This window comes from Rhinoraja longicauda, chromosome 4 (genome assembly GCF_053455715.1).
Source record: "Rhinoraja longicauda isolate Sanriku21f chromosome 4, sRhiLon1.1, whole genome shotgun sequence".
Taxonomy (NCBI): Eukaryota; Metazoa; Chordata; class Chondrichthyes; order Rajiformes; family Arhynchobatidae; genus Rhinoraja; species Rhinoraja longicauda.
This window is the reverse complement of record NC_135956.1, coordinates 5,019,514-5,036,381: the sequence shown is the minus strand read 5'-3', so window position 1 is coordinate 5,036,381 and position 16,868 is coordinate 5,019,514. Positions and strand designations below refer to the sequence as shown.

The window sequence follows — 16,868 nt, the reverse complement described above, 5'->3', positions numbered from 1 at the left end:
CATGGGGAGAACGTACAAACTGTGTATAGACAGCACCCGTAGTTGGGATGGAACCCGGGTCTCTGGCGCTGCATTCGCTGTCGGGCCGCAACTCTACCGCTGCGCCACCGTGCCGAGGAGTGTGTGAGACGAGTTTTGTTGGAGGGTTTGGCATCTAGCACAATGTTTTTAAACTATCACGAAGTTTCACAGAAAGTTTATGGAAGAATATGGGCAGATGAGGATACAAAACAGCACAACTGTGAGGAAAATTGATCCTGCTGTCTTTATATAGAAATGAACGTAAACAAAGATCTTTTGGGGTGTTTTTTTTTTTTACACGTTGAATAGTTTCCGTTTTTTTTGCACTAGAGCATAGCAACGATCATCGCAGATGCTGGTTTAAACCAAAGATAGACACAAAAACCTGGAGTAACTCAGCAGGTCAGGCAGCAGGTCAGGCAGCATCTCAGGAGAGAAGGAATGGGTGACGTTTCGGGTCGAAACCCTTCTTCAGACTGAAGAAGGGTCTCGACCCGAAACGTCACCTATTGCTTCCCTCCAGAGATGCTGCCTGTCCCGCTGAGTTACTCCAGCATTTTTGAGGCTATCCTGAATATGTTCACTGCCATCAGTCCATAGTAACATTACGCCCCGATGCTTATCATCATCCTTTATAAACTATCATCGTCCTTCATAAACAAGGACTTGACTTTTCTACGCATGCCTCAAACTTAATTGTTGGCACGACTTCCAAAAAGAAACTAGGCTACTGCAATCAATTACATTGATATTGATTTTTCTCTTGGGATTTCCCTTGTTCCCTCTTTTCTTAAAGGCATTGACTTCCTTGCTCCAGTAAAGATTCTGAGGCAGCAATGATCTTACAGCATCTCTGGAGAGAAGGAATGGGTGACGTTTCGGGTCGAGACCCTTCTTCAGACTGATGTCAGGGGGGCGGGACAAAGGAAGGATATAGGTGGAGACAGGAAGATAGAGGGAGATCTGGGAAGGAGGAGGGGACGAGAGGGACAGAGGACTTCTCCAACTTTAGATAGTTCCTCTGTCCCTCTCTTCCCCTCCTCCTTCCCAGATCTCCCTCTATCTTCCTGTTTCCACCTACCTTTGTCCCGCCCCCCTGACATCAGTCTGAAGAAGGGTCTCGACCTGAAACGTCACCCATTCCTTCTCTCCAGAGATGCTGCCTGACCTGCTGAGTTACTCCAGCATTTTGTGAATAAATACCTACGATTTGTACCAGCATCTGCAGTTATTTTCTTAAATTATCTTACGGATTCTCACTATGTAATCTCCACTCATGTTTAAGTCTAAACAGCAAGCGTTACTCAACCCTGAAGGAATCATGCTGCATCTCATTTTTTTACCAGCCAGTGCCCACAAACGTGCATAGGTAATAGATATCATTGCAAAAGGTCTTAAAAATCCTGCAATTGCACCACTGTTACTCCTACTATGATTCAAGGAGCACCTCTCTAAATGTTGTGATAGTGCAGCTGGACAACACAGCAAGTTCCCATTTCATGTGCTGGTTTGTTGAAGAGCTTTCAATGCAATACAGAGGAAGCATGTCGAGAATGAAATCCTTTCTCCTCCATTCTAAAATGCCAAATTCCAAATTCAACTTTATAACAGTATACTTTGTAACACTCATATTATATTTAGTTTAAATTTATCATATCAGGATTTTTGGTGCTTTAACAAAATACAACTAAAAGGTAATTTCACCTTGATTAGACGCTGATTACTTGAGGAGAATATTGGTCTGCACTTTCACCAATATACTTTGACGTATAAGATTATTAAGGGGTTGGACACGTTAGAGGCAGGAAACATGTTCCCAATGTTGGGGGAGTCCAGAACCAGGGGCCACAGTTTAAGAATAAGGGGTCGGCCATTTAGAACTGAGATGAGGAAAAAAAAATTCAGTCAGAGAGTTGTGAATCTGTGGAATTCTCTGCCTCAGAAGGCAGTGGAGGCCAATTCTCTGAATGCATTCAAGAGAGAGCTACATAGAGCTCTTAAGGATAGCGGAGTCAGGGGGTATGGGGAGAAGGCAGGAATGGGGTACTGATTGAGAATGATCAGCCATGATCACATTGAATGGCGGTGCTGGCTCGAAGGGCCGAATGGCCTACTCCTGCACCTATTGTCTATTGTCTATTGACCAACTAAATTCATCAGACTGTATGTTAATTCTTAAACTGCATATCTGACATGAAATATTCAGAATTTGACTGTTAAGTCGAGACATAATTTTTTAACACAAACTTTTACTTTCATATTACATTGCTTGCTTCATTGATCTTAATTTCAATTCTGTGGCCCTTTCCCCATGTGAAGAATGCAGTCTTTTTCCCCATTACTTGTTTTCACAACGCTAAATCTTTAACTCTAACCAATATTATTCAAGCTTCAGGCTATTCGATTTCAGAGGTAGATCAATTCCCATTTAATCCACATTCAACTCCATGGCATGGAAATTGCTAACATTCGTTCGACAATTTTAGAATGCAAGTCAACTATGACAGGACATCTACTCAAACATCAATGTTGTCTATCCCACTGAATCCAATCTGTACAATGCTGTGGCTGAACGTTTCATTGGCATGCGCATGCTATTAACTGCTACTCAGTAAAACAACAATTACATGTACAAGCAAACAGAAGCTGCTGACCACGTACCCACACACCTTGGCAGAGGTGCACTCCACACACGACGACCACCCCCAAGGCACGTGATGTGGAAAGCCCCTTCCAGGCGGTAACCAGGAGAACAGGAGAAGGTCAACGAGTCGCCGATACCAAAAGACGTCCCCATCCGTTTGCCAAATAACGGATTGCCTGGGTCCTCGCAAGGCTCCAAGTTGTACTCTGGTAAGATCACCACAGAAATGTTTTAAGCATTAGAGAAGGCTCGTCAAGGAGAAAGTTCATCACAATTGTAAACATCGATGATTCAATTGCTGTTAAGTACTAAAACTAGAAAACACAGCAAGTTAACTTGTTGTTAGAAGTCAACCCTAACACCTGTAACAAGATCGAGGAAGGGAGGAAGGAACAATATCTGGCATTTACTAATTTAAATATTCAAACTGCTTTCCAATATTTCATTTTCACATCAAATCCACAGTGATCTATTTTATTTCTGGACAGATGTCCTTTATTTTCAACAATTTTCTTCCACGACTGCTCTGGTAGCTGCTCAAGGCTTGAATTCAACCAATAAAACTTACCCAAGGTTTACTTGGTTAAATTGTTTCTCCTCACCTGTCAAACACTGTCACCAATAAACATCAACAGATTCACATTTCCCATTATTTCACATAAGAATGCCTGATATGTATTTGGTTGATTGGATGAGAGTTACGACATGGAAACAGGGCCCTCCGACTGATCGAGTCCATGCCAACCACCCATGCGCCATAGTTCTATGTTATCCCACGTTCTCATCCACTCCCTGCATGGAGGGGCAATAGACAGAGGTCAATTCACCTACAAACCCGCATGTCTTTGGGATGTGCAAGGAAAACCTGGAGAAAACCTGTGCTGCCACAGTGAGAATGTGCAAACTCCACTGACAGCACCCAGATTGAACATGATTCTCCGGCGCTGTGAGGCAGTGGCTCTACCAGCTGAACCACTCTGTCGCTTTAAGGACAATGATATAATCTGAAGACGGGTCCCGAACTCGAAACGTCACCCATTCCTTCCCTCCAGATATGCTGCCTGTCCCGCTGAGTTACTCCAGCATTTTGTGACTATGTAACCCTACTTGTTTAAAGAAAGAGTGGTCCGTGACATGACAATGCTGACTTGGTAGCTGGAGGGGTTATATAGACACTGAAGATGTCATCTGCATATGTGGCTCTGAACCACAAACTGTGTAGCACCTATTGAGATGTCCTCTATGGAGCACGAATGTCCTCTATTGGAGCTCTCTGAGGAACTCGCAGAGAACAATGATAGTGCGAAGAGTTGTGTTCAGTTTTGGCTGAAACACAATATCTAGCATGTTGTGGACACGATAAGAAGAAGAAGTAGAAGCTGGCGGTAAATTTTAATTTGTTAATGTTAGCAGCAGTGTGCCCATTATCATTAACAATTTTAACTTGAAGGTATCACAAAATGCTGGAGTAACTCAGCAGGTCAGGCAGCATCTCTGGAGAGAAGGAATGTGCGACGTTTCGGGTCGAGACCCTTCTTCAGACTGATCTGTCTGAAGAAGGGTCTCGACCCGAAACGTCACACATTCCTTCTCTCCAGAGATGCTGCCTGACCTGCTGAGTTACTCCAGCATTTTGTGATACCTTTGATTTGTACCAGCATCTGCAGTTATTTTCCTAAACAATTTTAACTTGGCTCCAATTTACAAATGCTGGTGTGTCTCAGGTGTGAATCTTTGTTTTTTTAAATAACTGAAAATGCTAGATTTTATCAAACACCAAAATCCTCTGAGCTAAACTGAAAAAAACCCTGAAAAATTCAAAGTCCTTTTTCCTTACCCGAAAACGTAATATTAAATCCTTCGTATGATATTGAGAAGTCCGAAATGAAACGTAACTGAGCCTTGAAATTGCCGTAGAGGCCGGCATTAATGGGTGCAAGCAGCTCTGAGCCCGTCAACCGTGCCAGGGGATGGGTGAAGCTGCCATTTTCTGTGATTAGAAAGTAGTCATGATGATCCTCCAGGTGAAAGGTGTGGAAGGTGAACTGAACACCTGCAATAAAACAAAAGAACAAGTCCACGTCAAAACACCTCACCATCAGCCAACAATCATTGCAAAGCAGTATTTCCTTTCACGGAAACCCATCCAAAACAAAAACTCTCAGACGGTCAGAGTGAGGTCCAACGCAAATTGGAGGAACAACACCTCATATTTCGCTTGGGCAGCTCACAACCCAGCAGTATGAATATTGACGTCTCTAACTTCAAGTAACCCTTGCTTTCCCTCTCTCTCCGTCCCTCCCCCACCCTAGTTCTCCGACTAGTTCTATTGTCCTCCAGATTAAATATTACTGATTGTGTGCCGCGTTGTCACCTTCCCCTCCGCTAACAATGAACTATTCTATATTTCCTTATTACCATCCGCTTTGATCGAAACGTATAAGATTATTAAGGGGTTGGACACGTTAGAGGCAAGAAACAATTCCCAATGTTGGGGGAGTCCAGAACAAGGGGCAACTGTTTAAGAATAAGGGGTAGGCCATTTAGAACTGAGATGAGGAAACACTTTTTCAGTCAGAGAGTTGTGAATCTGTGGAATTCTCTGCCTCAGAAGGCAGTGGAGGCCAATTCTCTGAATGCATTCAAGAGAGAGCTAGATAGAGCTCTTAAGGATAGCGGAGTCAGGGGGTATGGGGAGAAGGCAGGAACGGGGTACTGATTGAGAATGATCGGCCATGCTCACATTGAATGGTGGTGCTGGCTCGAAGGGCCGAATAGCCTCCTCCTGCACCTATTGTCTATTGTTCTGTCGTTTTCACACCTTTGCCTTCTATATCCCTAGATCCCCTCTCCCCTCACTCTCAATCTGAAGAAGGGATTCAACCCGAAATGTCACCCATTCCTTCTCTCCAGAGATGCTGCCTGACCCACTGAGTTACTCCAGCACTTTTCTGAGTAAACCAGCATCTGCAGTTCCTTCCTTCATGTAAAGACTGTTCACTTGAGCATGATTCTTCAATGCAACAAACTTTGCTGTTGATTTCAATTGGCCACTCTCTCTCCTGCTTTCCCCTCAAGTCAAGTCAAGTCAACTTTATTTGTCACATACATATACAAGATGTGCAGTGAAATGAAAGTGGCAATGCCTGCGGATTGTGCCAAAACTACAAAACAGAATAGAAAAAAATAAATTAACACAAAAAATAAATTAATACAGTAAATTAAATTAGTCCCTGGTGATATGAGAGTTAACAGTCCTGATGGCCTGTGGGAAGAAACTCCGTCTCATCCTCTCTGTTTTCACAGCGTGACAGCGGAGGCGTTTGCCTGACCGTAGCAGCTGGAACAGTCCTTTGCTGGGGTGGTAGGGGTCCCTCATAATGTTTCTGGCTTTGGATCTGCACCTGATGTTCACCTCCACCCCAACCCCATGTGCACCCATCTGTCCCACCATCCCACTCACCTTGCTCTTCCACCAAGCACCACCCCTCCCCTCCCTGCCCCAGTAAGCTCCTCCCCAGCCCCATCATATATCCCTCTATCTCCTCATGCCACTGCCGCTTGTCCCACTCCATCCACATATCTCCACCCAGCTTTTCACCTCAATCCTCTTCTTTTCTTATCTGACAGCCTTTCTCTGCTTCTCACCTCCTGCCTTTGCAACTATCCCCATCCATTGACTAATCAACCCTTTCTCGCCTGTATCCCCAGGCTTGCCCCACCCCCACCCCCACCTCTATGTTCTGGCTTTCTCCCCTCTAACCCATCAATCTGAAGATGATCCTATCAGTCCACATCCTCCACACCTGCGACCTGACCCATTGAGTTCCTCCAGCACTTTTCATTTTGCTCAAGATTCCTGCACTTGCAGATTCTTGTGTCACTAAGATCTGCTGCTGAAATCCGTAGGATTTAAGCAAATGGATTATGAATAAATTAAATTAAATTGATCAGCAATTCATTCACAATGAAAGGTTGTAGAACTCGACATGGTCTTTAAAATATGTAGATTTTAACTGTCCTTTACAGCCAAGAATAGCTCCTACTGTGTTTGTTCATAGATGAATTCCCAAGCATTACATTTGGGGAATCAGTCCTACCTAAACAATGTCTTCCAGCTTTTACTTGTTAAAGCTTTTCTCGTCCACATTCATGATTTATTTGCTTACATTAATGAAAATCGTACTTGTCATCCCAAAGTATAAACATACACGATTCTGATATGAAACAGTATAAAACAATGAATCTGCACAGTCATGAAGATAGCAAATATCACACTGTCCATCGACATTATCCCTGTAGAACGCACTTATCTTTCTTCTGCCTGCAACATTACGTGTATTGTCTGCCACTCTGCCAATTTTGATCTGAATTTGTAAATGTTAAACATGCTAGAATTATGCAAAAGTTTGACTAGTGTGTATCTAACAACTTGTATGAAACCCATCTTAATCCCTTACATATATGTGCTTAAAAGCATCTAATTTAGTGATTGTTTTGAGTGTCTTGCAATAATTCCAAGTATTGATAAATGATAGCCAAAATCTTATTAAATGACTGAGTTGTCTTGAAGGGTCAAGTGGCTTACTTCTGTTTCAAAATCAATATTCCTGTGTGCAGTATGATGGTAATTTTGATGGTATCATTATCAAATTTGTATCTGAGCCATAATTAAGAGGGCAACTGGAATCCATATAAAAGCCAGATTCAGGATACAGGTTAAACATAAAATTCCTCCATCAGGCAATAAATGCCCAAATCTAAAAAAAAGAATAAAATAAAATGTATGCATATGCTGGAGGTCTCATAGGCCACTCCCGATGAGATACAGAACAACAACATTCTTATGACTCAATACTAAAACATTTCAGCAAAGTATTGGGACTGTCGTATGTTGAAAGACTGGAGCGACTAAGCTTGTATACACTGGAATTTAGAAGGATGAGAGGGGATCTTATCGAAACATATAAGATTATTAAGGGATTGCACAAGTTAGAGGCAGGAAACATGTTCCCAATGTTGGGGGAGTCCAGAACCAGGGGCCACAGTTTAAGAATAAGGGGTAGGTCATTTAGAACGGAGATGAGGAAAACCTTTTTCAGTCAGAGTTGTAAATCTGTGGAATTCTCTGCCTCAGAAGGCAGTGGAGGCCAATTCTCTGAATGCATTCAAGAGAGAGCGAGATAGAGCTCTTAAGGATAGCAGAGTCAGGGGGTATGGGGAGAAAGCAGGAACGGGGTACTGATTGAGAATGATCAGCCATGATCACATTGAATGGTGGTGCTGGCTCGAAGGGCCGAATGGCCTACTCCTGCACCTATTGTCTATTGTCTATTGTCTATTACCGAGAATCAACAATCATATTGACTAAAAAATCCTGCCTTCACAGGACAAAGGGAAAACCAAATAAGTTATGCTCGGCCTTTATAAATCATTTGTTCATTCTCAGCTGAAATATTCTGTTCAATTTGCGGCACCATGCTTAGGAAACCATTTCAAGACTATTGAAAAGGTACAGAAAAATCAGCTGGAATAATAACAAAGATGAAGGGTTTCAGTTCTGTTCTACTTCATGCAGAGGAGAATCATGGAGATATGATAGAGGCAATAAAGGTCATGACAGGTTATGGCACAGTGAAAATTAAGGACTGTGGACTTTTTGTCCACAGGTCGGAAAGCTAGCAGTGGGATCACATTTAGAGGAAGAAGAAGAGAAAGAATCTCAATCTGGTTTGGGATCAGCTCTGCCCAGGACAGGAAGGCTCTGCGGAGAGTAGTGCATTCGGCTGAACGCACCATGGGAACTACAATCGCCCCCCTGCAGGACCTATACATCAGGAGGTGCAGATCCAGAGCCTGCAACATTATGGGGGACCCCTACCAACCCAGTAACGGACTGTCCCATACTCCAAAGACGTACAGGTATGTAGGTTAATTGACTGGGTAAATGTAAAAATTGTCCCTAGTGGGTGTAGGACAGTGTTAATGTGCGGGGATCGCTGGGCGGCGCGGACTCGGTGGGCCGAAGGGCCTGTTTCCGCGCTGTATCTCTAAATCTAAATCTAAAAAAAAATGTTGTTTGTCTGCATCTGTGACAGTTATTGATGAGCTTGAACCAAAGCCAAAGGTCAGGGATACTATGGTTAATGCTTTCTGTCATCTGTGCAAGGCTGTGCTTCTATTCCAGCCACCACTAATGGAAAACATCCCTATGAGAAAGCTACTAATATGTGAGAGTGCAACATTATGTGACACTCGTAGGTTTTAAAAAAAATGTTGTTTGCTTTTAACGGCTCTACAATCAGGTGTGTGTTGAATATGTTGACATTTTGAAGTTACAGCATGAATTACTGATAACATTAATCAGAAAATGTAAACAATCATATCCCTGTATTGATGTGACCATAACAACTTACAGCAGCGCCATGTTCACAAAGACAGTGCAGGCATTTATTCTTGAGTTTGACCTCATTCTGACAATGTCAGCCTGGGAATGGGAAGGGGGGTTAAAGTTTCTGGCAACTGGAAGATCGCACAGGCCAAGGCAGACTGAACGGAGGTGTTCAGCGAAACGATCGCTGAGCCTGCGCTTGGTCTCGCCTGATTTATAGGAGTCCACGCCTGGAACAGTGGATACAGTAGATGAGGTTGGAGGAGGTAGAAGTGAACCTCTGCCTCACCTGAAAGGACTGTTGGGGTCCCTGGAAGGAGTCGATGGAGGAGGTACAGGGAGTTAGGTCTGAATCTGCTTCTTTCACTTTAACAATCGCTTGCTTTCAAGGTTTGGCTACCAAGTATTAAATTACAGTACAACCAACTAGTAACTAAGCCATAAGGATCGGCAGATGCTGGAATCTTGAGCCAAACACAAAGTGCTGGAGCAACTCAGTGGGTCAGGCAGCATTGGTGAAGAGAATGGATATGTGGGACCCTTCCTCAGACTCGTTAGATGCCGTTTTGTGTTGGGACCCTCTTTAGACTCAATATCTCCTTATTGGATGCGGTGTTATAGACAATAGACAATAGACAATAGGTGCAGGAGTAGGCCATTCAGCCCTTCGAGCCAGCACCGCCATTCAATGCGATCATGGCTGATCACTCTCAATCAGTACCCCGTTCCTGCCTTCTCCCCATACCCCCTCACTCCACTATCCTTAAGAGCTCTATCCAGCTCTCTCTTGAAAGCATCCAACGAACTGGCCTCCACTGCCTTCTGAGGCAGAGAATTCCACACCTTCACCACTCTCTGACTGAAAAAGTTCTTCCTCATCTCCGTTCTAAATGGCCTACCCCTTATTCTTAAACTGTGGCCCCTTGTTCTGGACTCCCCCAACATTGGGAACATGTTTCCTGCCTCTACTGTGTCCAATCCCCTAATTATCCAAAGACGTACAGGTATGTAGGTTAATTGGCTGGGTAAATGTAAAAATTGTCCCTAGTGGGTGTAGGATAGTGTTAATGTGCGGGGATCGCTGGGCGGCACGGACTTGGTGGGCCGAAAAGGCCTGTTTCCGGCTGTATATATATGATATGATATGTTTCAATAAGATCCCCCCTCATCCTTCTAAATTCCAGTGTATACAAGCCTATTGGAGATAGAAGTGCATCCAAAACATTTTCTTCTCTAACACAGTGCTGATATTAGTTCCTGAATTTTCAGTGATTTTGAAATATTCAAGGAAAAATGTAATGCTTTGATTTTGACTTTTTTCTTTTCTTTTTGGGGGCCAGAAGTTTCCAGTGCCACATCAAATAGTCTGACAACAAAAAACAGAAGGGGCTCTGTCGAATGCCTAAAATGTTGTTGGGTTGTGGCTGTGGTAGCGAGTCTGGATCAAAACGTGGTCGTAGAGCAGGAGAGTCTATCGGAGTCCAGGACCTCTTCTATATCCCGCAGCTCCGCTCTTGCTCCCTCTCCCCCCATCCATAACAAGGACAGAGTTCCCCTTGTCCTCACCTTCCACCCCACCAGCAAGCGTATCCAACAAATCATCCTCCAACATTTCCGTCACCTCCAACGGGATCCCACCACTGGCCACATCTTCCCATCCCCTCCCCTTTCTGCTTTCCGCAGAGACAGTTCCCTCCGTAACTCCCTGGTCCACTCGTCCCTTCCTACCCAAACCACTCCCTCCCCAGGTACTTTCCCCTGCAACTGCAGGAGATGCTACTCCTGTCCCTTTACCTCCCCCTCTCGACTCCATCCAAGGACCCAAACAGTCTTTCCAGGTGAGGCAAAGGTTCACCTGCACCTCCTCCAACCTCATCTATTGTATCATCTGCTCTAGATGTCAACTTCTCTACATCGGCAAGTCCAAATGCAGGCTTGGCGATCTTTTCGCTCAACACCTTCGCTCAGTCCGCCTTAACCAACCTGATCTCCCAGTGGCTCAGCAGTTCAACTCCACCTCCCACTCCCAGTCTGACCTTTCTGTCGTGGGCCTCCTCCATTGTCATAATGAGGCCCACCGGAGATTGGAGGAACAACACCTCATATTTCGCCTGGGCAGTTTGCAGCCCAGTGGTATGAACGTCGACTTCTCCAACTTTAGATAGTTTCTCTGTCCCTCCCTTCCCCTCCTCCTTCCCAGATCTCCCTCTATCTTCCTGTCTCCATCTATATCCTTCCTTTGTCCCGCCCCCCTGACATCAGTCTGAAGAAGGGTCTCGACCCGAAACGTCACCCATTCCTTCTCTCCAGAGATGCTGCCGCTGAGTTACTCCAGTATTTTGTGATTCCTTTAAAATGCTGGTAAAGTTATTTTGTGCCTATATCCAATGGACAAATCATTTTTAGAAAGTAGTGCAATATATAAGTAATACAATATCACCTAGCAACAGTGTTTAGTTTAGTTTAGAGATACAGTGTGGAAACAGGCCCTTTGGCCCACCAAGTTCACGCCATCTAGCACACAAACACTATCCCACACACACTGGCGGCAATTTACATTTATAGCAAGCCAATTAACCTACAAACCTGTACGTCTTTTGAGTGTGGGAGGAAACCGAAGATCTTGGAGAAAACCCACACAGGTGACGGGAAGAAGGTACAAAGTCCATACAGACAGCACCTGTAGTTGGAATCGAACCCGGGTCACTGGCGCTGAAAGGCAGCAACACTACCGCTGCACCACCGTGCCACCCTGGTAGTGTCTAATCAGTGTCTGATTTATCTTCTACCTATAGACAATAGACAATAGGTGCAGAAGTAGGCCATTCGGCCCTTCGAGCCAGCACCACCATTCAATGTGATCATGGCTGATCATTCTCAATCAGTACCCCGTTCCTGCCTTCTCCCCATACCCCCTGACTCCGCTATCCTTAAGAGCTCTATCTAGCTCTCTCTTGAATGCATTCAGAGAACTGGCCTCCACTGCCTTCTGAGGCAGAGAATTCCACAGATTTACAACTCTCTGACTGAAAAAGTTTTTCCTCATCTCAGTTCTAAATGGCCTACCCCTTATTCTTAAACTGTGGCCCCTGGTTCTGGACTCCCCCAACATTGGGAACATGTTTCCTGCCTCTAACGTGTCCAACCCCTTAATAATCTTATATGTTTCGATGAGATCCTCTCTCATCCTTCTAAATTCCAGTGTACACAAGCCTAGTCACTCCAGTCTTTCAACATACAACAGTCCCAATACTTTGCTGAAATGTTTTAGTATTGAGTCAAAAGAATGTTGTTGTTCTGTATTTAATCGGGAGTGACCTATGAGACCTCCAGCACATGCATATATATTTTTTAATTCTTTTTTTTAGATTGGGGCAATTATTGCCTGATGGAGGAATTTTATGTTTAACCTGTACCCTGAATCTGGCTTTCATGTGGAGCCCAGTTGCCCTCTTAATTATGGCTCAGATACAAATTTGAAAATGATACCATCAAAATTACCATCATACTGCACACAGTATATTGATTTTGAAACAGAAGTAACCCACTTGGCCCTTCAAGACAATGCAGTCATTTAATAAGGTTTTGGCTGTCATTTATCAATACTTGGAATTATTGCAAGACACACAAAACAATCACTAAATTAGATGCTTTTAAGCACATATATGTAAGGGATTAAGATGGGTTTCATATGTTGTTAGATACACACTAGTCAAACTTTTGCATAATTCTAGCATGTTTAACATTTACAAATTCAGATCAAAATTCGCAGAGTAATTCTATTTCAGGAATTATTTCTGTTCTCTTCCAATTCAATATCCTCTGCTTTTTCAGCTTGTCCAAAATCTGCCTTAAAGCATGAAACTTGATAGATATATAAATATTCCTCAGTCTCTTGCTTGTAACCATTGCAGTGCTAATTGGATTAATATTGCACTTTTTGGATCTTTTGACCTGCATCATTTTAAATTTCTGCTATTCTGAGGAGTTTTTTTGCGCAATCTTATGAAATAATTCCTTTTAATGTTAAATTCATCAAAAGGCTAGATAGAGTACAATCAGGCAACTCTTAAGAAGTAAAATCCACTTATACATCATTCATTACCTTTACCATGGGACACCTCCACAGTCCAGGTACAATTTAACGAATTTGGATAGAAGTCAGGATAACCGGGTGACAAAATAGTTCCAGTGGGTCCTTGAATAGTTCCACCACATAATGCTGTGAAGAGAAACCAAAAATTATCATTTGTGGAGAAAATAAGCATATTTAGTACCATTTAGTATTTGCAGCAAGGAAGGAAGGAAAAATTATGAATAGAAAAATCCAAATAAGGGATTTTACAATTTTAATGCATCATATGCATTGATGGGGAGAATGGTCGGCGTGGACTGGTAGGGCCGGACAGGCCTGTTTCCATGCTGTAGTTGTTATATGTTATATGTTATATAAGTTTAATCATGGCCTTGAATTACTTGCCGCGTGCACAAGTCGTTCACACACACACATTTATTGTAATTTTCTGTGGTAAAATCTATGTTTCAATAAGTTAAATATGATGAGAACAATTCTGAAATTCCCACATTTCTCCCCCCATCGAGAAATGGACGTGAAGTGAACAGTTGACACAAGCCTTCCTCATCACTGATTCCACGCAGGATTCAACCTCTGCAAATTGCTGCATCAATTACTGTAAACGGTGCTATCAGGCTGATGTGTCTTCAGATTGAGTTCCTCAGAATGTAAAGCTAGGGCAGACTCATTTACATTTCAATCAAAAAGAGGAAAATCCAAACCATTCTTTGAATCAGTCTGGTAAAGATATGTATTCACAAAATGCTGGAGTAACTCAGCGGGTCAGGCAGCATCTCAGGAGAGAAGGAATGGGTGACGTTTCGGGTCGAGACCCTTCTTCGGATTGAAGAAGGGTCTCGACCCGAAACGTCACCCATTCCTTCTCTCCTGAGATGCTGCCTGACCCGTTGAGTTACTCCAGCATTTTGTGAACAAATACCTTCGATTTGTACCAGCATCTGCAGTTATTTTCTTATAATATCTTATGTTAAAGATATGCAATGCCAGGATAGGCTAAGAAATGGCCATAACCCATGCCTGATCCTGAATGTGTAGTCATGAGTATAAAGATTCTAGCGGTGGAGGAAAAACCTCAACCAGACAATGAAAAGCATTTTCATTTTTTGTCATCAGCCATGTTAAATGATCTACTCCTGATTTTATTTCTGATCTTCTTTAGTTCTGACCTAAATGTGGCTCCATACAACATTGTTGAGTGCAAACTTTTGATCCATATTTGTTCCTGGGGTGTTTCTGCCAAACCCAACATAAATGTCCAATAGTGGTGCCAATTATAGCACTCCCAAATACGGGACAAGGTGACGTCACCGCCCCGCGCCCCACGTGACCTCACCCAGCCAGCGTCCACGTGCTCCCGCTCCACCAATGGCGGCCGCCCCACCGGCCGGGAGGTGGGTTGATATGCAACCTCCGTTGGACGGCGCCCGGGCCTCCGGGCCTACACTATCAGGACCTCCGGGAGGTAGGCACAGATTTTAACCAGCATCTGCAGTTTTTTTTCTAACCTACACTGTCCGGGCCCACAGCGTCCGGGCCTACAGCACCCCCCGGGCCTAATATGGGACAAGGGCAACCCTACGGGACAAGCCAATTTAGCCCAAAATACGGGATGTCCCGGCTAATACGGGACAGTTGGCAACCCTAATGTCCAACCACTGGATTTCTAAGAGATTTCCGAAGCCAGATAAGATTTCCCTGTTGATGGGAATGAAGGAATATTTAGGCAGAACTAAAGTACACAAGAAACAGTATCAGGAGTAGGTCATCCAGCCCAGTCCACTTTATGCAATAATAAATGTTTCATATCAGTGCCATTTTTCTACATCTATCCTATAACATTTGAATACCTTGATATCGAAAAATTCACAGCATAAATAGGGATCATTTAGCACATCGTATCTAGCAAGAAGGCCCTCTGAAAGAGTTGGCACATGCATTTCTCTCTTCAAGTACAGGCACCTTGCACTTTAATTGTGCTTGATTGATGCATCTTTGAAATAATGCGCTTGTTCCTTTAATACCATTTTTGGAATAACACGCTCAAATTGAATGCTGTCAGTATAGTCGTTTAATTTACATAATTTCATATTACACGCTGTTTTCAAGCACCTAACCCCCATGTAAAATGCAAGGCACCTGTAATTATCTAAATTACCTAATTTCCTTTCAAACAGTGGATTGCAGATCATAACAACTTACTACAAGATAATGCTTTCTCTCATTCTTTGCCAACTTTTAAAAAACCTCTATCCATTAGTTAAAAGCGCAAATGCATTGTGCTTTTTCACTAATTTACTCTATACAGTCCTTCTTATCATTTCAGACACATCCATTAAATCTTGTTGCACCCTTCCTGCTTTCAGAAGAACATTGCCCACTCGACCAGTCTTTTGGTAGCTGGTATTAGTTAGGTAAACCTCTTCTCCACCCTTTCTAATTCCTTAACTTTCCTTGCCATCCATAAAGAGTTGAGTGTGTACTCTGAGATTCTCCGCCACTCACTACCAGACCACTTACATTTCATCGCCATTGGTAAAATGCATCATCTCATCATTAGCCATGTAAAAAATATTCTGTCACCTATCTATCCAATCACTGTTTCGATGTTTTCTTCAATTCCATATCTGAAGACATCTGTGAATTTTGAAATTAAGCTCTGCACCCATCTGAGTTATGAGGAGAGTTATCAAACGAGAAGCAATTTCAGCACTGATCCATGTGGCTTAACACCTTCCAGTTTTTAAAAAAATCATCTGTTCAGCAGCACCCTTCTTCATTGCAAAGATCATGTTGACATATCCACATGAGCATTTCCAAAAATATAATCAAATGTTAATAGAGTGGCTTGGTAATTTAGTTTCTTCTCAACTAACTTTCAAATACCACCTAAAGAAATTCACATTCCGTCTTGGGTTGTCTGAGACATCAGGGATAAATGATTAAGTGCTCAAGGAACTCAGCAGGCCAGGCAGCATCTGTGGAGGGAAATGGACAGACAATGTTTTGGACTGGGATTCTTCTGCAGCCTCGTCATCAGAAGCAATCATGTCCTTTAGCCCATCATGTGTTCACTACTATTCAACAAGATCATGACTAATCTTTTGTTTCAGCACCCTTGGTCAGAAGAAGGGTCTCGACCCGAAACGTCACCCATACCTTCTCTCCGGAGATGCTGCCTGTCCCGCTGAGTTGCTCCAGCATTTTGTGTCTACCTTCGATTAAAACCAGTGTCTACCTTCGATTTAAACCAGCATCTCCAGCTATTTCCTACATTATTGGTACTCATTTATTATTGTCACCTATACTGAGTGAGATACAGTGACAAACTTTGTTTGCATGCTATCTGGTCCAATCATGCTATTCATGAGTACAATCAACCCACACACAAGTGCAACTGGTAGTGCAAAGAAAAGGATACAAGAGTGCAGAAAATAGTGCTACAGCATTAAAGTGTTATTGTTACAGAGAAAGTACAGATTTAAAAAAATGCAAGGACTGCAATGAGATAGGTTGGGAGATCAGGACAGATCTCTTAGCTTCTGAGCGAATCATTCAGTAGTCTGATAATAGAGGGGAAGAAGTTGCCCCTGAATCTGGTGATAGGTCCTTTGAAACATTGATATTTTCTGCCCAATGTGGGGAGGGGTGCAGAGGGAATGACCAGGGTGCAAATGTCCCTTGATAATGTTGGCTGATTTCCTCAGGCAGCATGAAGT

General features: G+C 43.2%; 1 protein-coding gene across 2 annotated transcripts in view; it reads right to left on the bottom strand.

Annotated features, from left to right (window-relative positions):
* Nucleotides 1-16,868, bottom strand: part of csmd3b (CUB and Sushi multiple domains 3b) — a 1,698,079-nt gene that overhangs the window by 407,924 nt on the left and 1,273,287 nt on the right. For both annotated transcript variants that reach the window (XM_078397138.1, XM_078397139.1), the window contains exons 19-21: nt 13,162-13,278; nt 4,503-4,718; nt 2,683-2,871 (exon numbers count right to left, since the gene is read on the bottom strand). In XM_078397138.1, the coding sequence (XP_078253264.1) occupies nt 2,683-2,871; nt 4,503-4,718; nt 13,162-13,278 (522 nt within the window). The remainder of the gene's footprint in view (nt 1-2,682; nt 2,872-4,502; nt 4,719-13,161; nt 13,279-16,868) is intronic.